The sequence below is a fragment of the Perissodus microlepis genome, chromosome 1 (assembly GCF_051167445.1).
Source record: "Perissodus microlepis isolate ML-2025 ecotype Zambia chromosome 1, ASM5116744v1, whole genome shotgun sequence".
Taxonomy (NCBI): Eukaryota; Metazoa; Chordata; class Actinopteri; order Cichliformes; family Cichlidae; genus Perissodus; species Perissodus microlepis.
In genome coordinates, this window is record NC_140461.1 from 28,124,653 (window position 1) to 28,145,422 (window position 20,770).

Consider the following 20,770-nt stretch of genomic DNA (forward strand, 5'->3'; position numbering starts at 1 on the left):
TAAACTGACTAGAATAACTGGAACCTGCTTGAGTTTTGGAGTTGCGACTCTCTGGCACCTTGTTTCTTCATTTCTATGGCAGCACTCACCATCTTTAGATCCATTTCATAAGGAAACAAATTTGGAACAAGATGTAATTTTTCTATTTGACTAATATGAATTTAAAAAAGAAGTGGAAAAAAAAACGTAAAGAAAAAGTCTGTTTAACCGTCTTGAAACTGAAAGACGCTTTGGAAAATGTTTCTCTTATTAAGTAATTCTTAGTACATGGACTAAAACTTGCAAAACCTCTGGTTTGATTGACCCCAGATTACATTGCCAAGAAGACCACAAACCAAAGACATTAACTAAATCATCAAATGCTGGTACTTCCCACTATCAGTGTCTGATGGCACACCAATTTGTGCACTTCTTCAAACAGAATTGTTGAAAATTACTCACGTAGCCATCAGACCACAGCCTGGGATAATCACTGCGCTTGGTGTCATTTGTTGAAGTATTAATATGTTGTTCCTGGACCCTCTTAGTGTTGAATGTTATAAAACAAGACATGCTGTTTAAAGCCACATAGGTCTGCACTAAATTTGACTGACTGCATTTCTGCCGTTCAGATGATGTATAGCTAATTTATGATGGTGGATGAATAAAAATGTATCAGACTTTGCCATCACAATGATCAGTGTCTGTAAATTTGTTTAGTTGACCTTTTGAGAGGCTTCTATGCACTAGTTGTTCCTGAAACCTCAGTATTTGTACTATTAATAAAAAAACAGACTGGTTTATAGTATACGGTCTTATTGCTGTGTTCTTTTGTATTCTGTATTCTTTACATCTCAGCTGTCTATGTGTGGAAAAATTTAGGGTGAACAGGTCGAAGCAAACTAAAAGTGCAAAGACAGTGTTTGTGTGGGGCACTGTGGGTCATGCTCCTGATGCTGGGAGATGGTTTGAAACTGTACTGAAGTTTAAAAAGTGCGCTTATGCCGTAAGCTTCTTGGATTTGAACAAAGTAGGATCTTCTGCTTATAGATTTTTAATCTTAAGAATGTTTCTGTCTGGTAAATATCTGGGCAGGTTACATTTTGGGCTGCACAGATACACTCACTGGCCACTATATTAGATACACCCTTTTGCCGTTTAATTCTTCATGGCACAGATTCAAGAAGGTGCGGGAAACGTTCCTCAGAGAACTGTGGTCAGAATATGATAGCAAAACAAATATTTGTCAGGTACACATCCATGATGTGAATCTTACATTCCACTACATCCCAAAGGTGCTCTATTGGACTGAGATCTGGTGACTGTGGAGGCCATCTGAGTAGAGTGAACTCATCGTCATGTTCGACAAAGCAGTCTGAGATGATCTGAGTTATGTGACATGGTGCGTTATCCTGCTGGAGGCAGTCATACGAAGACCGGATAGATCCATGCTTTCATGTTGTTTACATCATCCCTGACCTTACTGATGGTTGCAGCAGAAATGCAGTCTCAATGGACCAGGCAATGTTTTCCTGGTGTTTGCCTGGTGTGATCTTCTGCTGCTGCTGCCCATCTGCTTTAGTCTGTCCATTCAGAGATGCTCTTCTCCATACTTTGTTGTAATGAATTTCTTTTGCCTTCCTATTAGCTCAAAGCAGTCTGGCTATTATCCTCTCCACTCTGCAATCAAGACATTTTTGCCAAGAGAACTGCCGCTCACTGAATACTTTTCGAAGCGTTCCCTGTAAACCCTAGAGATGCTCGTTTGGGAAAATCCCAGAATATCACCAGTTTCTAAAATACAGATCACCCTGTACGTCCCATACAACTACAACCACGCCACATTCAAAGTCACTTAAATCACTTTTCTTCCAAATTCTGATGCTCACTTTGAACTTCATCAACTTTGTCATCTTAACGATATCTGCACAGCAAAATACATGAGTTGCTATCTGATTGGCTGATTAAATATTTGCACTAATGAGTGGTTGTTCATGTGTACCTGACAAAGTGTCTGGTAAGTGTGTTGTGCAATTTTCCCAGCTTCTTATATCCATAAATAGGAGACAACATTTATTTTTCTTCTCACACATTTCTATATTTGGTACATTTCACTGACAAAAGAACAATTAGTGACCTTATATGAGTTGTACTAAGCATCTAAGTCCACCAGGTGTCAGCAGAGTCACAGTTAATTTACCCGGATCTGGCTCTGTGACGATGGGGCACATGTGGGACACACCCCTGCAAAGTGACTGATCCATGAATGCTTCTCTCATTTTTTTGGATGTCTGCATATTCTGTGGTTTGAATGAAAACTCACAACTGAAAATTTTAATCTGTAAATGTATATTTTAAAAACCTCATCCTGTGCTGGGTTTTATCGTGCTGGCAGGTGACAATTTCTTATGGAGGACCACAAGAGGCACGCGCATCGAAATAAAGAATTCTGTGCTTAAATAATGAATTGTAGAATAAATTCTGCATTTGTAAATTCATTTTTGAATTCCAATTTAATAAACTGCATTTCAAAATCCTTTTTCCAATTGCACTTTAATAAACTGCATTTCAAAAACCTTTTGCCATTTGCACTTTAATAAACTGCATTTCAAAATCCATTTTCCAATTGCTCTTTAATAAACTGCATTTCAAAATCATTTTTGCATTTGCACTTTAATAAACTGCATTTCAAAATCATTTTTGCATTTGCACTTTAATAAACTGCATTTCAAAATCATTTTTGCATTTGCACTTTAATAAACTGCATTTCAAAATCATTTTTGCATTTGCACTTTAATAAACTGCATTTCAAAATCCATTTCCCTTTCCTGTTCGCTCCGAGATTAGCTGCTGGATTAGCTCTTCGATTAACAATTTCCTTGCGGCTATTCAAATTAGCCACACCGATGTAAGGAGCTCTCTGATTGGTTGGACAGACACAGGCTGTTTTCTAGTTTTTTCTAGCTCGTAGCTTCGCCCTGCTAAGAAGCGTGTGTGCTTGTACAAAGGCCGTTCAGCCTCGGGATTTACACTCGGCTCGACACGGATATGTGAAGAATGAAGGGACCCTGCAGCGAAACGGAGAGCTCAACCTCTGACTGAGTGCCTGTTTTCGCAGTCTGACCACCTGTTGAAGGTAACGTGCTAACATGGCTAACGCTAGCATCACCTCACGTAGCCCAGTTATTTTAAGGTCATCTTAGCTTATGAAAATTTTACGTCGCAGCTGTACGAGCTAGCTACGTGTTTTGTAAGCTGCTGTGCTCTTCACAAATAAAGCTGGAAGCAGCTCAGACTATTAGAACCAGCACTGAGGCCTGTTACATTTATACAGTGTTAGAGCAATGGCTGCAACCTACAGCCTTTAAACTAGCGATTAAAATGCTGACAGTAAACTCGTCAGTCCAGATGTTACCACATTACTTTATGATGCTTAGAGTTAAAACAACTGAGACAGGCTGATTAAAATAACAGCTGTCAGTTCTCTCATTCAATATATCAAGACTGGAGATCACACTACTGATTTCAGTTCATTTAATATGTGAGTGCACAGATTCATTCTCAACTGGACATAAACGATGATCAAAGGTTGTATATATGATGAATTCATCAAATCCCAGCCTCTAACACAGTGCGCTGAATCTTGGCTTTGAATGTCCAGTATATTCTAATCAGTGCAATGTAAGCATTCACTGAACCTACAGTATCTACACCTGTGTGGTAAAGACACAGATAATGAAATGTAATTATTAATACAGTATACATCATGAAAAACGAAAGCTGAAATTGATTCAGTTTAGTACTTTTCTCTGTATGCTCTGTGATTATAAAGGCCTTAAATTCTGTGATACTGTAAATGATTTTCACAGAGGTCTTAAAGTAGTTAAATCACTGCTGATAGTCTGGTTGTTTATATTTTCACGTTTTTGTGTCTGTAGGGCTGTTTGATGATGATTTGGACTCCTCTGGGAGATGAGGACACACCCACATATATTCCATACTGCAGCCATTGATGGTGTTACGGCTCTGAGGCAGCTTTGGGCCATCAGACGCACACACTGGAAAACCTTCATGCAGGAGAGACGGCCTCAGTGATTTAGGTTCATAAGCGAGTTCAAACATTTCTGGCCTCTTATAGATTTCTTAGTCTTAAAAGTGAATGCATTTAAAGCAGGAACTGCACACCTAGCCACCAGAAGTTTGGCAGCATGAGTACTGTAAAGTTTTGTAGGGTACTTGTTAAAAATTCCACAAGCACCACACCACGCTTGTCATATAAAGTTCCATTTTTTACAATACATTGTTGAAATTCTCTCCTGCATGAAGTCCAGGTGCTGGTTTTCCATGCGTGTGGCTCTTGTGGTCCTCCATAATTTCTGACTGCAAGTAACTTTCTTATAGAGGCGAACAGCAGGACTGACTTTTGTTTACTGACTCTGGTCCTCGCTGGTTTCTAAGACGGCCTCAACAGTCCCCACATAAACCTTAAATTGTCGCTGAACTGGTAAACACGAGACGGACAAACATTGTCTCTGTTCACATTAATTTTATATACTGTTGTCACGTACGAGGCACACACAACAGGAGTTTGTTGACAGCAAAGTAGGTTACATTCCTCTCTCTCCCAACACGACCATGAGTCTCTCCCACCTCCTTCCACTTCGCATAAAACTCTAATTTTATACTCACTACTACAGCAGGAAACCGAGTCAAAAACAACATCGCTCTGTTCACACCCGCCCTGTCCTTCTCGGCCGGGGGTGAACCACAGCGTGGCAAGCATCGTGGGGTCCAGACTTAGGAGAGAGGGGCACTCCGGTTCCACACCGATGAACTGAAGTACAGTGGAAACCACAGTTTGAATATCACTTTCAGTACCTTGACTTTGATTTTATTTGACATTTTTTTTTGTAAATACAGTGGCTCAGGATGCCTTTTTGCAACACTAATTGCTGGTGTTTTTCTGCATTTTTCTGAAAATGGGTCATGCAAAGACCCAAAAAAAGGAGAGAGGTTATGTTTGGGATTGTGATTTATTATAAAAGAAAAAAAAATCTCCTCTTTGTGTAAAGAGGTTTTTGTTTGATTTATAATCAATTTTTTTTTATCCACTTAAAAGTGACATTTATCCCAACCTACTGAGTGGTTTTATTTTCCTATTTTGGACTCATAAAATTTGACAAAGTGAACCTGTATCCAGATCTGTTCTTGAGTAGTTAATACTTTGATTGAATGAGGCTCTGGTCTCCCAAAAGGAGAAGGATCCAGAGGTAGACAGCTATAGAGGAGCAGTGGTTTCCGGGGCTGAGCTCTGTTCCCTGCAGGCATTTGGTTTAAACTTGTCTCTGCTTTTAGAAACTTGGCCGTCAGGAAAAACATAACACCCCCCCCTCCTTCACAAAGCCGCAAGCGAGTCACAGACTGGAGCAACAGCAGATGATGCTGTAGCGTGCAGCCTTCCTGTCTAAGTAAACAGTGATTCAGACGGATGAGGAGTGGGAGGCTGTGGTTTGCTCCAGCCTGGCAGCACCAAGCCTCTCCCAGCTCCACCACAACAGGATATGGTCCGTGGGCCCACACTGGCCATGGTTGCTTCATAATATTGTGTTCTCCAGCTTTTACCATTTGGTTCACCTGGTAATATTCATGCACGCTGACTACCATGTGAGAAGCTAGACCCATGTTTCTGGAAAATATATCTCACTGTGGTGTTTTTGACCAAAGTGACAGTGAGTGAGGTTACTTTCCCTTCTCATCCGTGTCTTATATAACTCTACATACGCAAGTCTGGATAAGTGGGCACGGAGAAGATTAGTAATTAGGTTTCTGTGACTCAACAGATGGTACAGTGCAGATTTTAAGCACAACAGTTTACTATGTAACCACCGCATCTTTCCAAAACAGTAATTTTCAAACATATTTCAACTTTATGCTTTGATGGGAAGGAAGAAAATGTCATAACTCAGTGATAATTTTATAAAGTGTTTTGTTTCTATGCTATGGCTTACTCAACTCAGCCAGAGCAAGATGTCCTTCATCTTAGTCCACAAACTTTATATGACTGTCTTGGCTGACCGCTGGCTTGTCAGTAACGATTTTATATGCGATGAGCTGATAAAATAAACAGACAACCTACTGAAGCGTTACGTAATGAAAGTGTCGATTGTCGGCTGTTCCTCTTTGTGAAAGCTTCACTGCTGGGATTTTACCAGTGAGAGGCTTGCTGTGTTTAGGGATATGAAACATGAAAAGCTTCACTTACATGTGAAAAAGGAAGCTTTCATGAGATTCTGTGTAATCCTGTGAAAAACTAATATGCCCTTTCTACCTCCACAGGAATAAGGGGGTAAATGTCAGCTATGTGCTGCTAATTATATGCACTTGATTAACTGATCACCAGCAAGTGTGAGCACCTCTATAAGTGCAGATGTTTTTGATGTTTACTGGTCTGGAGCTTTAGGTGTGTGTTAACACAATCTCAGAAAATTCACCTCAACTTTGCATTGTGAAAAAGCTCAAGAGCTGCATTTCAGATTCTACAGGCCTCGGTTAGCATGTTAAATGTTAAAGTTCATGACAATAAAATTAGAAAATAACTGAGCAAGCCTGACAAGAGGAAGCCTCTTCTCTCTAAAAAGAGAATGACAGCACATCTTAGGTTTGCATGTAAACAAACCACAAGACGTCCTTTAGACAGATGAGACCAAAGAAGAGATGTTTAGCCATAATGTACAGCACCACATTTAGCAAAAACCACACACAGCACATCAGCACAAACACCTCATACCAGCTGTCAAACACAGAAATGCAAGGGGTGGTAAAGCTTGTTTTAAATCCAAGGGGCACCTTGCAATCACTGAGTTAATAACAAAGTACTCTAAAGTCAAATGTTAGACCACCTGTGTGACAACTGACATTTGGATCAAACCGGGTCATGCAGCAGAGCTATGATATCGGCAGCAAATCTACAACAGAATGGCTAAAAAAGATAAGTCCAGACCTAAATACTGTGGTGGGACTCTGAGAGAGGTGTGCATAACTAATGATAACAGGCCTCAATCAATTGAAGCAACTTTGTAAGAGATGTGAGAGACTGGTGAAGTCATACAGGACACCATTACTTTGAGTTAATACTGCTAAAAGTGCTTTGTTTTTCACAGAACTGTGAAAGCTTTTTTGCCACATGTCTGTAGATTTTATTAATATTTACCAAAACAGACATTAACATGCAAAAGCAATATGGTAGCATCTACCTTTAAGCATACCTATAATATTATGCGTTATTGCCTCATGTGCCAAATAAGTAAAATCAGCTGATGGAGCTGTTGGAAAAATCTAACTTTGTTTTTTGTTGGGGTTTTTTTTTTTTTTTGTTGTCAAAAATGACAGCCAGTGCAAATGCTTTTAAGCTGGGCATTTTGCCTGTACCTTCATTACAGTAAAAAAAAAAATCAAAAACAAACTCAGTGGATTCACTGAACCTCTATACTGTAATAAATTTCCCTTTGAAGTTGCAGCAGTTATGGGAATGCTGCCATAATATTTGACATTCCCACCAACACCCTGAAGCTGGGCCCAGGCTGGTCCTGATTAATCACCATGGGAGTTTCAACCATCAAAGTCTAAACACTACAGAGCAGAACTAGCCATTATAATAACTCTAAATTAATGATTTGGACTTTCACATTTTCTACTTGCTAAAGGAAAATGACTGTACTGTAGCCTACACATCCAGTTCTTAGTTGTATTTACTAAGACGTGAGCATCACTGTACAAAATTTCCTGCATTTATACAATGTTTTTACATTTTGTTAGTAGATTATTATTGCTTTTAGGTGCTAGAAGTAGTATTTACTATCTGCTGTAGAAACAGCAGTACAGCGTCTACAGTTTGAGTACCTAATGTAACGCTGGGGTTAATGGGTGGCTTGTTGTGTCTGCACTGTGGTATAATTTCTTCCAAGGTTAGTTCTACTCAGTGTAAACACAGACATAGTTGTTGAACCACAGTAGATGTTTTCACTTCAAGCTTTCAGGTGCAACTTGAACCTTGCAGCAACAGCTCGCTGCCACGCTGGTCACATTTTCAAAACAAATGCTCGCAACAATCCCAAATGCCACTAAAAGGGTTTATGGCACAAATGGCTGGTTTCATGGGCTCCTCGGAGACTGCAGTAAAAGAGGTAAATATAGAAACAACTGGTAGGCTGAAAATAAGGCTTTAAAGAGTGAAGCTGTGGTGAAGGGAAAGGGTGATTTGATTAAATGAATGTGCCCTGTTCTTGTTTTCTTTGGTTGGGAATAGAGCAACAACGCTGCGAGAGAGACAAAGAGATAGTTTTGAGACAGGCAGCCGCAGAGCTACAGTCACCTCTTCTGGCAGGGTGGTTAGCGGTTGGACGGCTGTGTCCTGTCTGACCTGTGTGAGGTGGAGATGTGATAATACAAACCTGAAGTTAGAGGTCTGGAGGGAGGATTTATAGGGTTTTTTATATGCTCTATTTGAGTCGACCACAGACGTCTGCTGCTTCCTCTGCTTTTAGGATGCACTTTGGAGAGGTGCGTAAGGAGACAGAGCAAGTGACGGGTACAGAAGACGCACACACGCCCAGACAGAAAAGCAGGAATACAAAAACTTTCACACTCACACGCACAAACAAAATCCAGCAAGAACCAGTACTGCAACCCTCCTAACCTTTTGTGCGGTGGCTTGTGTGGTTTGGAAAACTCCAGGGTGTGCTGCAGTCCAACGGCAGTAGGAGTGTCAGAAGATGATGTCCTCTCTCCCCACACAGCCTTTCTATTAGCGCTGTATCTGAATGCGAGGAGTTCACTGCAACTGTAAGTTATAGATTCACTGGCCACTTCACTTTGCAACAACTGTTCAGCCAATCACACAGCAGCAACTCAGTGGATTTAGGCATGTAGACATGGTCAAGACGAACTGTTGTTGTCAGATGGGCTGGCCTGAGTGATTTATATCCTGCTGATCTGCTGGGATTTCCCCACATGATCATCACTAAAGTTTACAGAGAATGGTAAGCAAAGGAGAAAATATCCAGTGAGGGCCAGGTCTATGGGTGAAAATGCATTTTTGATGTCAGAGGAGAATGGCTACTTGTTAGAGCCAAGCACAAGGTCATCTGTGAATGCACAGCACATCAAATCTGAAGCAATTGTGTGATGCTGTCATGCCATTATGGACCAAAATCTCTGAGGAATGTTTCCATCTCTTTCTAGAATATGCTCCATGAAGAATTAAGGCAGTTCTGAAGGTAAAAGTGGGTTAAACCCAGTGCTAGTAAGGTGTACCTAATGAAATGGCCAGTGAGTGTATTTGTACTTCACATTATTGCAACAATGTATAACATAAACTGGGAAATGGATTTCCTGAGAGTAAGAATCTCTTTTGTGAGAGTGTCCTGGACCAAAATAAGCACAAAAGTCCTCCAACTGAATTTGTGTGTCAAAATTTCAGACACAATTTTTTCTCCACATTTAATTTTTATTGAAAATTTTTGTCACCCATAAATAGTCCAAATTTAGACCTGAGATGTTGCACGTAAAGCAAAAAGAAGTATAACAGTAAATCAGCTCACTACAAACTTCACTTCTGAAGGCAAAGGGGGGCCCAACTCTGCACCAGTACAGCTTATTAGTTTTTGGTTGTCCTTGACTTGCCAGTCACTTTGTTTTGTAAAGTGAGGAAAGCCATGGAAATGTAAATGCCACCATGCCTCAGTTCAGATTTGAGAAAACGTCTCATTTTTTCCCAGGCAGGCCCTGCCCGCAGCAATCAAGGGTTATGTAACTGCTTATCTCCCACAGCCAGGTCTAGACTGACCCACTTACACCCATTCTAAAACAGGTTTGCTACTTCTTGAGGAAATTGACACCATCTATGAAATGATTCTTGGCATCATTTCGTGCCAGGCTGACCCATTTGAGGACATTAGTACACAGAGTACACTCACAGCGAGACTCTCATACAGAGAATTTTCAAATACTGATATCTCTGCCTGTGACTTTGCACACAATGTCAGACTTCCTGCCTCAGAAAGTCTGGTCCAAGCTAAGGAATTGCATTGTAAATGGATGGGATGAATTATTATGGGTTTTGCCCTGCATGAAACCAGGAAATTCCCAAGACGTGTAGGATTGTAATAAGATCTCCCACTCACTATCTCTCCTGCTCTCTCTCTCTCTCTGACCCCTCAATGCCCATGAATGAACATTTGAACATACTGGTTTGAATGCACTGATCTTCTAGTAGGAGGAAGAATTGAAGCAAAGATTATTTTTGAAGTTTAAATGGCATAAATCAAATATTCTAAATGAATGTATGAAGCTTTTCGCTGAAAAAAAATCACAACAATCAAAACCAAAATGAGGGGAAGTTTAAGCAGACTGAAGAGTGTATGGAGGCCATCAATGTCGATAAATACAACAATAAAACGTGAAATCTATAATAAAATCTAACACACAGCTTGTAAGAGCCTAATTCACCTCCTCTGGGGTTGTTCAGTGCAGCTGCTTTTTAACCTCAAAAAACCATAAAAGCTGCTTTGTACCATGCGCTCAGGCCTTCATGCATGCTTGTAGTATAATATCAACATGTCTGTTTCATTCCACAATAACACACTGGACACTGGGGAAACAGTGACTACTAAAGGGAAAAGATTTATGACGACAGATCTAAAAATATAATTCAGTTTGTTTCAAAAGGCTGGTTAGTTTAACATCAGGGTAAACGGCTCCTCTTGTACAATGAGTCATATTTTTTAACCAATCCAAAGCATATTGAAAAGGAGCTTTCTGCACAATAACTGCAAACGATGAGACGACGACTCGACACTGACAAAGAGAAAAAAAAGCACTTCTCACATTTCTCTGACCTACATAATGCCTCCATACATTCCTTCAGCCACATTACATAATGTGTGGAGTGACTCAGAGGGGCCCAGAGGACACACCCGCCTCAGATAGTTCTTCTGCTGAATTAGATTTCATCAGCTATAATAAAAGTACAACACTCTATATTGACTCGTGCACATTATATAGGCCTGTTTATAAAACATTAGGGAAATGATTCATATCATTTCTCTCGAGTTTTTCCTTTTCAATTTTCAAAAGCAAAAGGAAAACTTTCTGAGACTTTTAGGGAACATCTTTTTTTGCTTCAAAAAAATTACATAGAAAGATGTGGGTTAAGTCTATATGTGGCTACACAATTTCTATTATTCCTATTTTTATTATTCAAAGTGCACATTAAATAAGTATCATTTGAAAGCTTTAAACGTAGCTAACAGTCTGTGTTAGCTAACACAAACTGTTAGCTAACAGCCTGTGTTAGCTAACAGTCTGTAGGGGTCTTTATATGAAGGTCGATGTTTCTGTAAATGTGTAATTACCACTACTTGTTTAAACTCAGTCATGGGTTTTTATTCTTTGTTGGATTTTTAATATAATTTTGACACGTCTATAAAAGCTGGAAAATAACATCAGATTTCCTACATTTGCTAAACATGGGGGAAAACTGAAGTTTGTTTATAGGATAAGGTATAAAAACGTTAAAAATGAGTGAATGGGCCCAATTACTGATCACTAAGTGTAAGGTTTATACAGGATCTAAATTAACAGTATTGGCAATTACCAGTTTTTCTATGAGGCGTCCAATCTGTCGCCTCAAATTTGGACATAACAAGATACATTCAGTTTGCTTTCCTAATAAATAACATTACTGGTATTTACATTTCTAAAATATTTAATTCCTATCTTTTTATGACAGGTGGTTAATACATTTGTTAAGCACCGTAGATGTTTAAGATTTTAGTAGGACATAAGTAAAAAATGCATAGTGCTTTTTGTATAGTGCATATATTTTTTTAATAATCAAAAACACTTCTAAAACAACCTCCGCTCACTAATGTGCTTAAGAAACAAACTATAGCATATACTCAAAAACATGATCTGTGAGCCTTACACCATTGTCCAATCTGACACTGCATGTTTTTTCCTAAATGCGACTGTTTTCAGCCGTTTATTCATGCGATTTGTTACATGAACCCATTTAATCAGTAAAACTTCCAAGTTATGTAATTGAGTTTAATCTGTATGAAAGAAGAGTCCAAATGTGTGTGAATTTGGATAAGCTGTACTCTAAAGCTGAACTCACGAGGCGAGTCCCTCTTATCGTTTGCACCAACTGTTGCCTGGGAGCAAGATAGAGAAAGCTAAATGTGCCCATCTAAGCAGCTACACAATGTTCCTGGTGTATATTTTAAATAACCAATTTAAAGTTAAACACTTCAGAATTCACAAAGTTCCATTTTGCAACAGCTGAAGTGGGAGTGTCGTGTTCTAAAAATAATCAGTACACGTTGTAATTGGCAGGAGGATCATTTATTGACATACGCAACTTGAGTGCAACCATCCTGTTAACAAATCCATCAATTCTCTTTGGAGTGTACTCTGTATCAAAGCAATAAATACGATCGATATAAAATCATGCCAGCATCATATGCTGAAAGGTAAACATTTACAAAATAACAAAAAACAAAAAAAACAAAAAACATAGCACTCTGATAAATGAGCTGCCAGGTGGAAACTTAAGGCAAGGCGGTCTTCAGCTTGCAGATTGATTATATGATCCTTTTAGCCAATCAGATGATCTGCAATACAGAAAGTACACAAAATCAGTAACAGAAGTTTACATATAAAAGGGTTTTTGTTGCTATATAATTACAGGATTTTAATACTTTTGTTAGAGAGACTTCTGGATGTTATTCAGGATGTCGCCATAGACAAAGTTGAACAGCGCCTCCTTTGACTTGGTTCCGTCCAGCTGCACTGTAAGAGGATACACACATTTAATCAGTGTGGTCAGCCTTTATGTGACAAAGCACCACACATGGTTACAACATTTACAATAATAAAAAACGAAATCAACTTACCAACATCAACAGCTGATGCCTCCATGATGTTCTTATGTTTCAGGTACATGGGCCAGACGTGGCCGTCAAAAAGGCCAGGTGGGTCTGGTACCAGGTAGTTTCTTGAGCTGCAGAATGACACAAGACCAGTTAAAAAAGATTAAGCTACAGCTGCATGGATGGCAAACACATGTGAAGAACAACACTAGAGCACTTACCACCTCCTCTTTTTGCATTCTTCATATGGGATGGAAATAAAGTAGCGTTGGTTCAGCACGTCGATCAAAGGTCTGCAATAGGTAGAGATGAATTGGTGTCATTTGACTTCGAGAACAAGCACTTAACTCACGTGTAGCTAAGCACAGATTCTTACTCGTAGGTGTAAAGCAAGAAGCCTTCCACAATAAGGATGTGAGTCTCCTCATCCTCCTTGCGGTCAGACTTTGGCACGATCTCAGAATCCAGGGTGTTATTAACGCCATGAGACTTCTCAAACTTCACCGGGTTCTCCAGCCACGCATAGATGGTACTCATCATAGCCTCCATGTCCAGAGCAGTGATGACTGAAGAGATGGCAGAGGGGGAGAAGGAAGAAAAAAATAGAAGTGTGCAGAAAGTTGCAAAAAAGAAAACAAGTGAGAAACACACGTTCAAACCCCCAGATTTCGTTTACATTGCATGCACGTTAGGAATGAAACACAACATTAAGGTTGAGTCATACACGCAAAACACAAACGCACACAGACACCCACACACAAAGCCCTTCATAAAAACCCAGGCTTACCATCATACTGCTTAAAGCCATCTTCACCAACTTCAATCTGATCTTGGGGCTGAAACATACATTGATGAGATGTACCCAGGTACATTCCACTAATGCTACACTCTGCTATATGGAAGGCTCTGATAGCTTTTTGATTGTTTGTTTTTTTACAATACACACACTGTGTCAAACTGCTACCCAGAGCAGTCTCTTTGGTGAACTATATCCAAAATTCAAAGATATGGAGATATGCATGTGGCTCACCTTGAAGAAGTCATCCTGATGTACCACGCAACAGTTGGGCAGGTTCTTGATCAGTCTGTTGGTGAGGGTGGTTTTCCCTCCGTTGGTTACACTACAGGGAAAAAAGGGAATTAAAATGAATGAAGTGTGGTTGATGTAAAATAGGGCATGGGTTGCGGGATCATTTTAAGGTAATAGGCAGCCATATTTCCTCGTTAATTACTCATCTAATGCATTTTAACGTGTAATGTCAGGGCTGCCGGGTGCATGGTGTACTCGGCTATATTACATGCTTACAACGTTAGCTATTATTCATAAATTACCACATGGTTAGTTTAATATTTACAGAACCCAATGAGTGGCAATCGAAATGTTATAACGTTACGGTTCGATCAAAAAGCCATACCGGATGTAATAACCGCCGTCCCCACGTGTGACGGCCTTACAAGGCCTACAAGGTTGCTTAGCTTAGCTTAGCTTAGACATTCATCGTCTAGTACTCACCCGCCAATGCCGATGATGTACTTCATGTTTCCGTAAGTAGCCGAGAGGTCAAAACGTCAATAAAACCGGGTCAGGAGCACAGTGATCAGACGAGAAGAAAGCTTAAAAAGAGAAGGTTGCAGCAGGAAACGTCAACTACTTGATTCCTCCATGGTACTTGAGTTGAGTGAGTAAGGTAAGAGCGGAGGAGACGGGCTGTCACGCGCACACGGTCTTCCACCAAAGAGGACCTCGGTTCTCTGTCGCTTCTACACATACCGGAGAGAGCCACGCGATTGGCTATTTAAACACTTCGAGTTGGCCGGAGGCGTAAGCGCTTCTATTCTCAGCCAATCAGAAGCGGAATAGAGGTAGCGGAAACTTCTTTATTTTAATCTTAATTTAACTGTTTCTGGTCTGCAGTATACGATTAAACTATGCTATTTCATCTTAATTTAATCAGCTATATTAATGTTTACATGACGTCACAGCTATCATGAATACGAGCCGCTAATATTGGCAACTTCGATGGAAAAGGTTCCTACATGAAACTGCTCGGTGAAGCTTGGTGAAGGATTTTTTTTCACTCAAATCCCTATTTTATGGAAATAGACATTGCTGCTAGGTTTTTCGAATGTATTCTTTTAGTGTTTTGAACTTTACAAGGCAAGTGCCATTTAATTTTAATCACGAGAAGAAACACTACCTCACACCAGGAAAGTCTAGTTAGTTACAGAGTTATTACAGGACCCAGGAAAGCATACCCTTTTAATGTTACTGCCCCTTTTACAATTTTTTTTACATAAAAAAAATAAAAAAAAAATAATATGTTTTATTTCTAGGCCCATTTCAAAGTCCAAAAGCAGTTTACATTAGTACAGCAATTTAAAAAGATATGCACAATGAAATAACAATAAAACCAAAAATTAAAATAACAAAAAAACTATTTTAAAATAAGTGATCATGGTAACAATGAGGTAACAGAAGTGATACATTTTTTTTTTATCCAGCATAAGCTTTTGATGCATCACATGTGCACTAGTTGTAAAGGGTTAAACTTAGATGAACTTCTGCACAGCACTGTGATATAATATCAGCTACAAGTCATATGAACGCTTTCCACTGAATTCCTGATTTTTATCATGAGCACCATGGCATAATCAATATCATTACCCTTAAGATATGATAGACAGAGTCCTAGTGCACACTATGCCACTTCACTGAGTTATAGAAGGTGTAAAATCACCATAAAGACAGAAAGCACTTTACAAAAAGTGCCTCATTGGTAGCATTTCACTTATCTAATCAGAGAAGACAGAGGCTCTTTGACTAACTGGGGCTGACAGACGCGTGACTTTAGGGCAACTGGTGGAAGATGAACTTTCCAATTATTTCCCGCTTTCTTTTACAGATTTTCTTTCATAACCTCGTGGCATATATATATATATATATATATATATATATATGTATGTGTGTGTGTGTGTGTGTGTGTATATAATGTGCAATGTGAGTGTGTCTTTACACACTCACATTGCTGTGGTGTTACTTTGGCCAGTCTGCTGCTGACCTTTTTCTGTTTTGTTTTGAAACTTCCCAACCAACTCCATGACACTGTTTCCTGAGGTTGCACCAAAATATTGCCTGTGTTAGGCCTTACAACCTCAACTATGAAGAGCAAGTGGCCAAGTGTGGAATTCAGTTAGGCTTGTAAGACTTATATTTATAGTTTGACAGAGCTATATTCTGGCAGCTTGTAGTCTGAGAGTTTCATGAATTTCTTGAAGAAGAAGAATCAGCAACAAAGCCTTCATTTTATGGTGTAATTGTGTTCTTCAAGGTCAACAGGAGTCAAATAATCAACACCTCCTCTGATACTGAGATTACATCTGCACCAAAAGTCATAAAAAATTTTCTCTGAGTATTACACAGTATTACTTGACAAAATATAGATAACTAGAATACTGAAGAAGTCACTTCTAGCTGTGTGACTTCTGTGTTACAGTCCTCTCATGTATACAAAAGCAGCCTGTAGTGAAACAAAAGTTCATGTTGCTAGGCAAATGTAGCACAATATAAAAATGCTCCTTTAACCTAAAAATTAGGTAAAACAATAATTGTTAAATTATGCATAAGTTTAGAACCTTAAATATATTTGTTAGTTTTGTATCATTATCATTATATTATTTTATAGTCTATTGTGCTCTGAAAAACAGCTCTACATGAAAAAGACACTAAGTACATCTTTGCTGCTTCCACAGGAATTAGGTGGACAAGTAGCAGCCAGGTGCTGATAATCAAATGCACTTAATTAACTGATTAGCTGATAAGAAAGTGTGAGCGCCTTTATAGAAACACAAATTCTGGCAAATTCTACATCTCACACTATACAGGCCCTTGGTTTGTATGTTAAATGTTCAAGTTCAATATCTAAATTCACTAAAAATACTTGTTTGGTTTGTTTGGATGGGTTGCCAGGAAAAAGCCGCTTCTCTCTCAAAAGAACACGACAGTAGAGCTGGTAAAGTTGCATGACAATGACCCACAAGATTTCTGGAACAATGTCTTTTCGACATATGAGACCAGAGTGCAGATCTTTGGCTGTAATGCATGGTAGCATATTTGAAAAAACAAAAAAACAAAACAAGACGCCATATCAGCACAAACACCTCATACCAACTAAACATGGTGGTGGAGTGGTGATGGTTTGGGCTTGTTTTTCTGCCACATGGCCTGGGCACCTTCCAGTCATTGAGCTGACCACAAACTCAACTGTAGGCCATGAGGGCATCTGTGTGACAACTAAAGGTTGGAAAGAACGGGGTCGTTCAACAGGACTTGAGCTCAAGCACAGCAGTAAATCTACAACAGAATGGCTGAAAATGATAAGTCCAGACTTCAGCTCGACTGAAATACTGTGGCAAGACTTAGGCATGCATAACTAATGGTAATAAACTTCAATGAAGTGGAGCAGTGTTGTATAGAAGAGTGGGCCATAATTCCTCCACAGCGATGTGAAAGGCTGATAAAGTTATACAGAATACCATTACTTCAAGTTGTTGCTGTTGAAGCTGGTTCTACAAGCTGCTGAGGCATGGTGTATATTTAGGTTTTCAGAGTCCTGTAAAATCTCTCACACATTGCTGTATTGGCAGATTGCTGTATAATGTTGGCTAATTACAATTTACCGTAACCTGACCTGCAAGGCAATTAGTACCTGTATTGGAAACAGGATATTTTTTCCCTAAAACAAAATTGCTATAAAGCCATTACAAAGAACCATGAAGTGGAACTATATTGCATATTCTGCTGTTGGCTCTAATGTGAGAACAAAATGAATGAATCCACCTAATGCATGTTTTTGTGAAGAATTACTTGTTATGCAAGGTAGAGTATTAAAAGTCCACATTGTAAAGCCAACAAACCAAACATTTGTGTACTTGGCAGCCTCATATTTGGTCAAATTTTATCCACCGCCTTTGTTTTGTTTCTATTTAGAGGCATTTATACACATGGCTGTAAAACTGCACTCTTTGTGTCTTTCCTTTCCTATAAAACACAGATGCCATAGCTTGCCAAACACACATTGCTCTGCTTTCGGGTCAGTTTCGGGAACCAGTTACTCAACAGAAAAACAGGTTTTAGATCATTTTATACAAACAAACCAATTTGTATAAAATGACTCACAATAGGATGCCCTATTTCCATTTAACGAGAGATTCATAAAAAGGATGTTTGTGTACAGAGAAAGTAGTTTCACAAAGAAAAGCAGTAAGAAGGTGGCACTCTCTGAAGGTCGTTTTCTGTCTAGCATTTAATGACTTATATCTGATTGTTGATTCACAGATTGTCTGGGATCTAAAACGATCATTTCCTCCTTTTTTTCTTTTCTCCTTTTCAATTCCTATGTGAGCAGTTTATGAGATGATAAGATAAGAGATAAGATAAGATAACCTTTATTAGTCCCACACGTGGGAAATTTGTTTTGTCACAGCAGGAAGTGGACAGTGCAAAAGTTATGAGGCAAAAATTAGGATACAATAAGAATAAATACAGTACACAACTGTACAGAATAGAATAAAAATAAAATACTATATACAGTAGAATAAAATAAAATAAATATACAATAAGATAAAAATAGAATACAAATACAAATGCTATATACAACTGAGTAAAAATACAACGATGACAGAAAAGATTATTGCACTTAGTGTTATTGCACATTTGTGGATGTGTGTGTTTGATCAGTTGAAGTCTTTGTTGTGGAGTCTGACAGCAGTGGGGAGGAAAGACCTGCGAAATCTCTCCGTCCCACACCGTGGGTGCCGCAGTCTCCCACTGAAGGAGCTGCTCCTGGGGTTGCTTATTTTGTCTGCAAAAGTCCTTGTGTTGTATTACACTGACTCCACCGTGTGGCAAAGCAGAGGAAATTCCTCAAAGGATCAAACACCGGAGATACAATCAACACCTGTTGTGACACCTGAGGATCAAAGTGTCTTATCTGGAATCAAGGGGCGGCAGGAGGACGAGGAGTGGGATTAGCTCCTCTTTGCTCACCATCTTTTCCAAGTGGTGGGATTGTGCCTTTCTTAGGATGTACTTCAAGGAATTATTTGCATTAGCTCTCACTGTGGTTGTACAGGGACTGAATCACCCATAAAGTTTTATAGTTGAATGACAGTTTTATATTATTATATTAAAGATATACCTGGAAAAAAAGATAATAGGGGAAAAGCTGGGAGCCGAGGATCAAGATGATACTGACAACCTTAAAGCTGCTTAAAAGGGAAAAACAATATTTCACATGATGTTTCCTTACTGTTAATGCTGCTGTTTACTCTATCTGTACCAGATTTTAGACAGGACATAGTTTTTATTAGGTGAAGTTTTTGTTATTGAACTTCCCAACATGATCCCAACCATACTCGAGATGCTGACTCACAGTCAAAACAAATATTGCACTGTCTCAAACACAAATGCCTCATACACCTGAAAGATACCGAGGGGTGTGTGAATGTACACTGACTTTTCTGCTTTCTTCTCACTGTTCACACATAATATTTCATTTCAGATTTTCAGAGGTCAAAGCTTTGCCACCCAGCACTCCTCATGCTTAATTAAGTTGCCTTTGAAAATAATTTTCTGCATGTTATTCACACTGAGTTCAGGAAATCAAGGAAATCTATTATCTTGCCTGGCTGTGTGATACAGATGGGGGATCATGTGAAATTAAGGCATGAATGTCATGTTGATAAGAATTTAAAATGCTTTGTTTTAAATAAGTAGATGCTACATATATCCTTGAGCTCCACATTACAGCCAAAACATATCACTGTCATCTGGTGGATTTAAAGGTTGTGGTTCTCATTGCTTACCGAAAAGCCTCCGTTTCAACCAAAGAATTGTCCGTTTATATATAACAGAAACAAAAATATGATGTTTTCAGAGTTTCGCTTTAAACGTAAAACTATCTACAGCAGATGAAAAGTATCCGAGAGTCATGTTATTAAAAAACAGGGGAACAAAATCCACCAAAGACCTGACAGGACCTGCTCCATCTACACTGTTCACTGAAGCATCATCAGAAATATTCACAGTGGAAGGGTGGTAGTCGAGAAACCATTCTCAAGGAAGGAAACAGGGAGAAAAGGCACAGGCATGCCAAATTACATAAAAACTGTTCTAAAAATCAGTGACAAGAAGTCTTATGTAGTGATGAATCCAAATGTAAGGTTTTTGCTTCAAAATCATCATCAGCAGGTATAGAGGAGGTGAGGAGTGAGGTGAGTGCCTACAGCCTCTGTAAAACACGAGGGTTTGTGGCTTCATTTCAGCAACTGCTGTTCTGCACAGAAAAGTGCTGTGAAATTTTAATCCAGCATGAAATACCATTTGGAAAGTTTCTGGGAACAGCATTTGTTTTAGCATCACAATAATCCCAAACACATTCTCAATGCATTGGAAGCTCACCTGGATAGAAAAACACACAGTGGAAAACTATCAGTCATGGATTGGCCTCCCCAGAGCCTGGACCTCAACCTTAGTGTGGGATAAATTTGACAGAGAACACAACAAAAGGCAAAACATTCAAAGAAGAGCTTTGAATGTCCTTCAAGAAGCCTGGAGAACTATTCCTGAAGACTATTTAAAGAAGGAAGCTGTCTAAGAAAGTTCAGGCTGTGTCAAAGGATAAAGATGGTCATAATAAATATTGACTGTCATGTTCGTTAGAACTGTACAAACTCAAAAAAATCGCTGCATTTATTTAGCAGTTTTCTAGCAAAATATAAAGAAAAGGTTTCTAAAATTCACTGGATTAATTAAAAGACTCAAACTATTGTTGACAGGAACCAGAAGGAGGCAGTAAAGCAAT

General features: G+C 39.1%; 2 protein-coding genes across 2 annotated transcripts in view; one reads left to right on the forward strand and one right to left on the reverse strand.

Moving 5' to 3' along the window:
- Positions 1–787, forward strand: part of bloc1s6 (biogenesis of lysosomal organelles complex-1, subunit 6, pallidin) — a 6,245-nt gene extending 5,458 nt beyond the window's left edge. Inside the window, exon 5 of the mRNA XM_084934673.1 lies at positions 1–787. This exon is cut by the window's left edge and continues 589 nt beyond it. The gene's annotated coding sequence lies outside the window, so the exon portion shown is untranslated.
- Positions 788–12,359: 11,572 nt separating this feature from the next.
- Positions 12,360–14,681, reverse strand: mibp2 (muscle-specific beta 1 integrin binding protein 2). Its single transcript, XM_084934797.1, has 8 exons — positions 14,422–14,681; positions 13,939–14,029; positions 13,696–13,744; positions 13,285–13,474; positions 13,130–13,201; positions 12,933–13,039; positions 12,738–12,828; positions 12,360–12,650 (listed from the first exon to the last, which is right to left on the reverse strand). Exons 1-7 carry the CDS (start codon positions 14,445–14,447, stop codon positions 12,743–12,745), a joined length of 621 nt encoding a protein of 206 aa, XP_084790923.1. The 5' UTR covers positions 14,448–14,681; the 3' UTR covers positions 12,360–12,650; positions 12,738–12,742.
- Between the last annotated feature and the right edge of the window lie 6,089 nt (positions 14,682–20,770).

Bases quoted from the DNA above. Each gene is read 5' to 3' on its own strand.
- mibp2 (XM_084934797.1), bottom strand. From the start codon at position 14,447: ATGAAGTACATCATCGGCATTGGCGG. The intron at 13,745-13,938 runs GTGAGCCACATG...TGTATGTTTCAG, and splicing joins ATCAGGATGACTTCTTCAAG to CCCCAAGATCAGATTGAAGT. The intron at 13,040-13,129 runs GTAAGTGCTCTA...GTCATTCTGCAG, and splicing joins GAATGCAAAAAGAGGAGGTG to CTCAAGAAACTACCTGGTAC.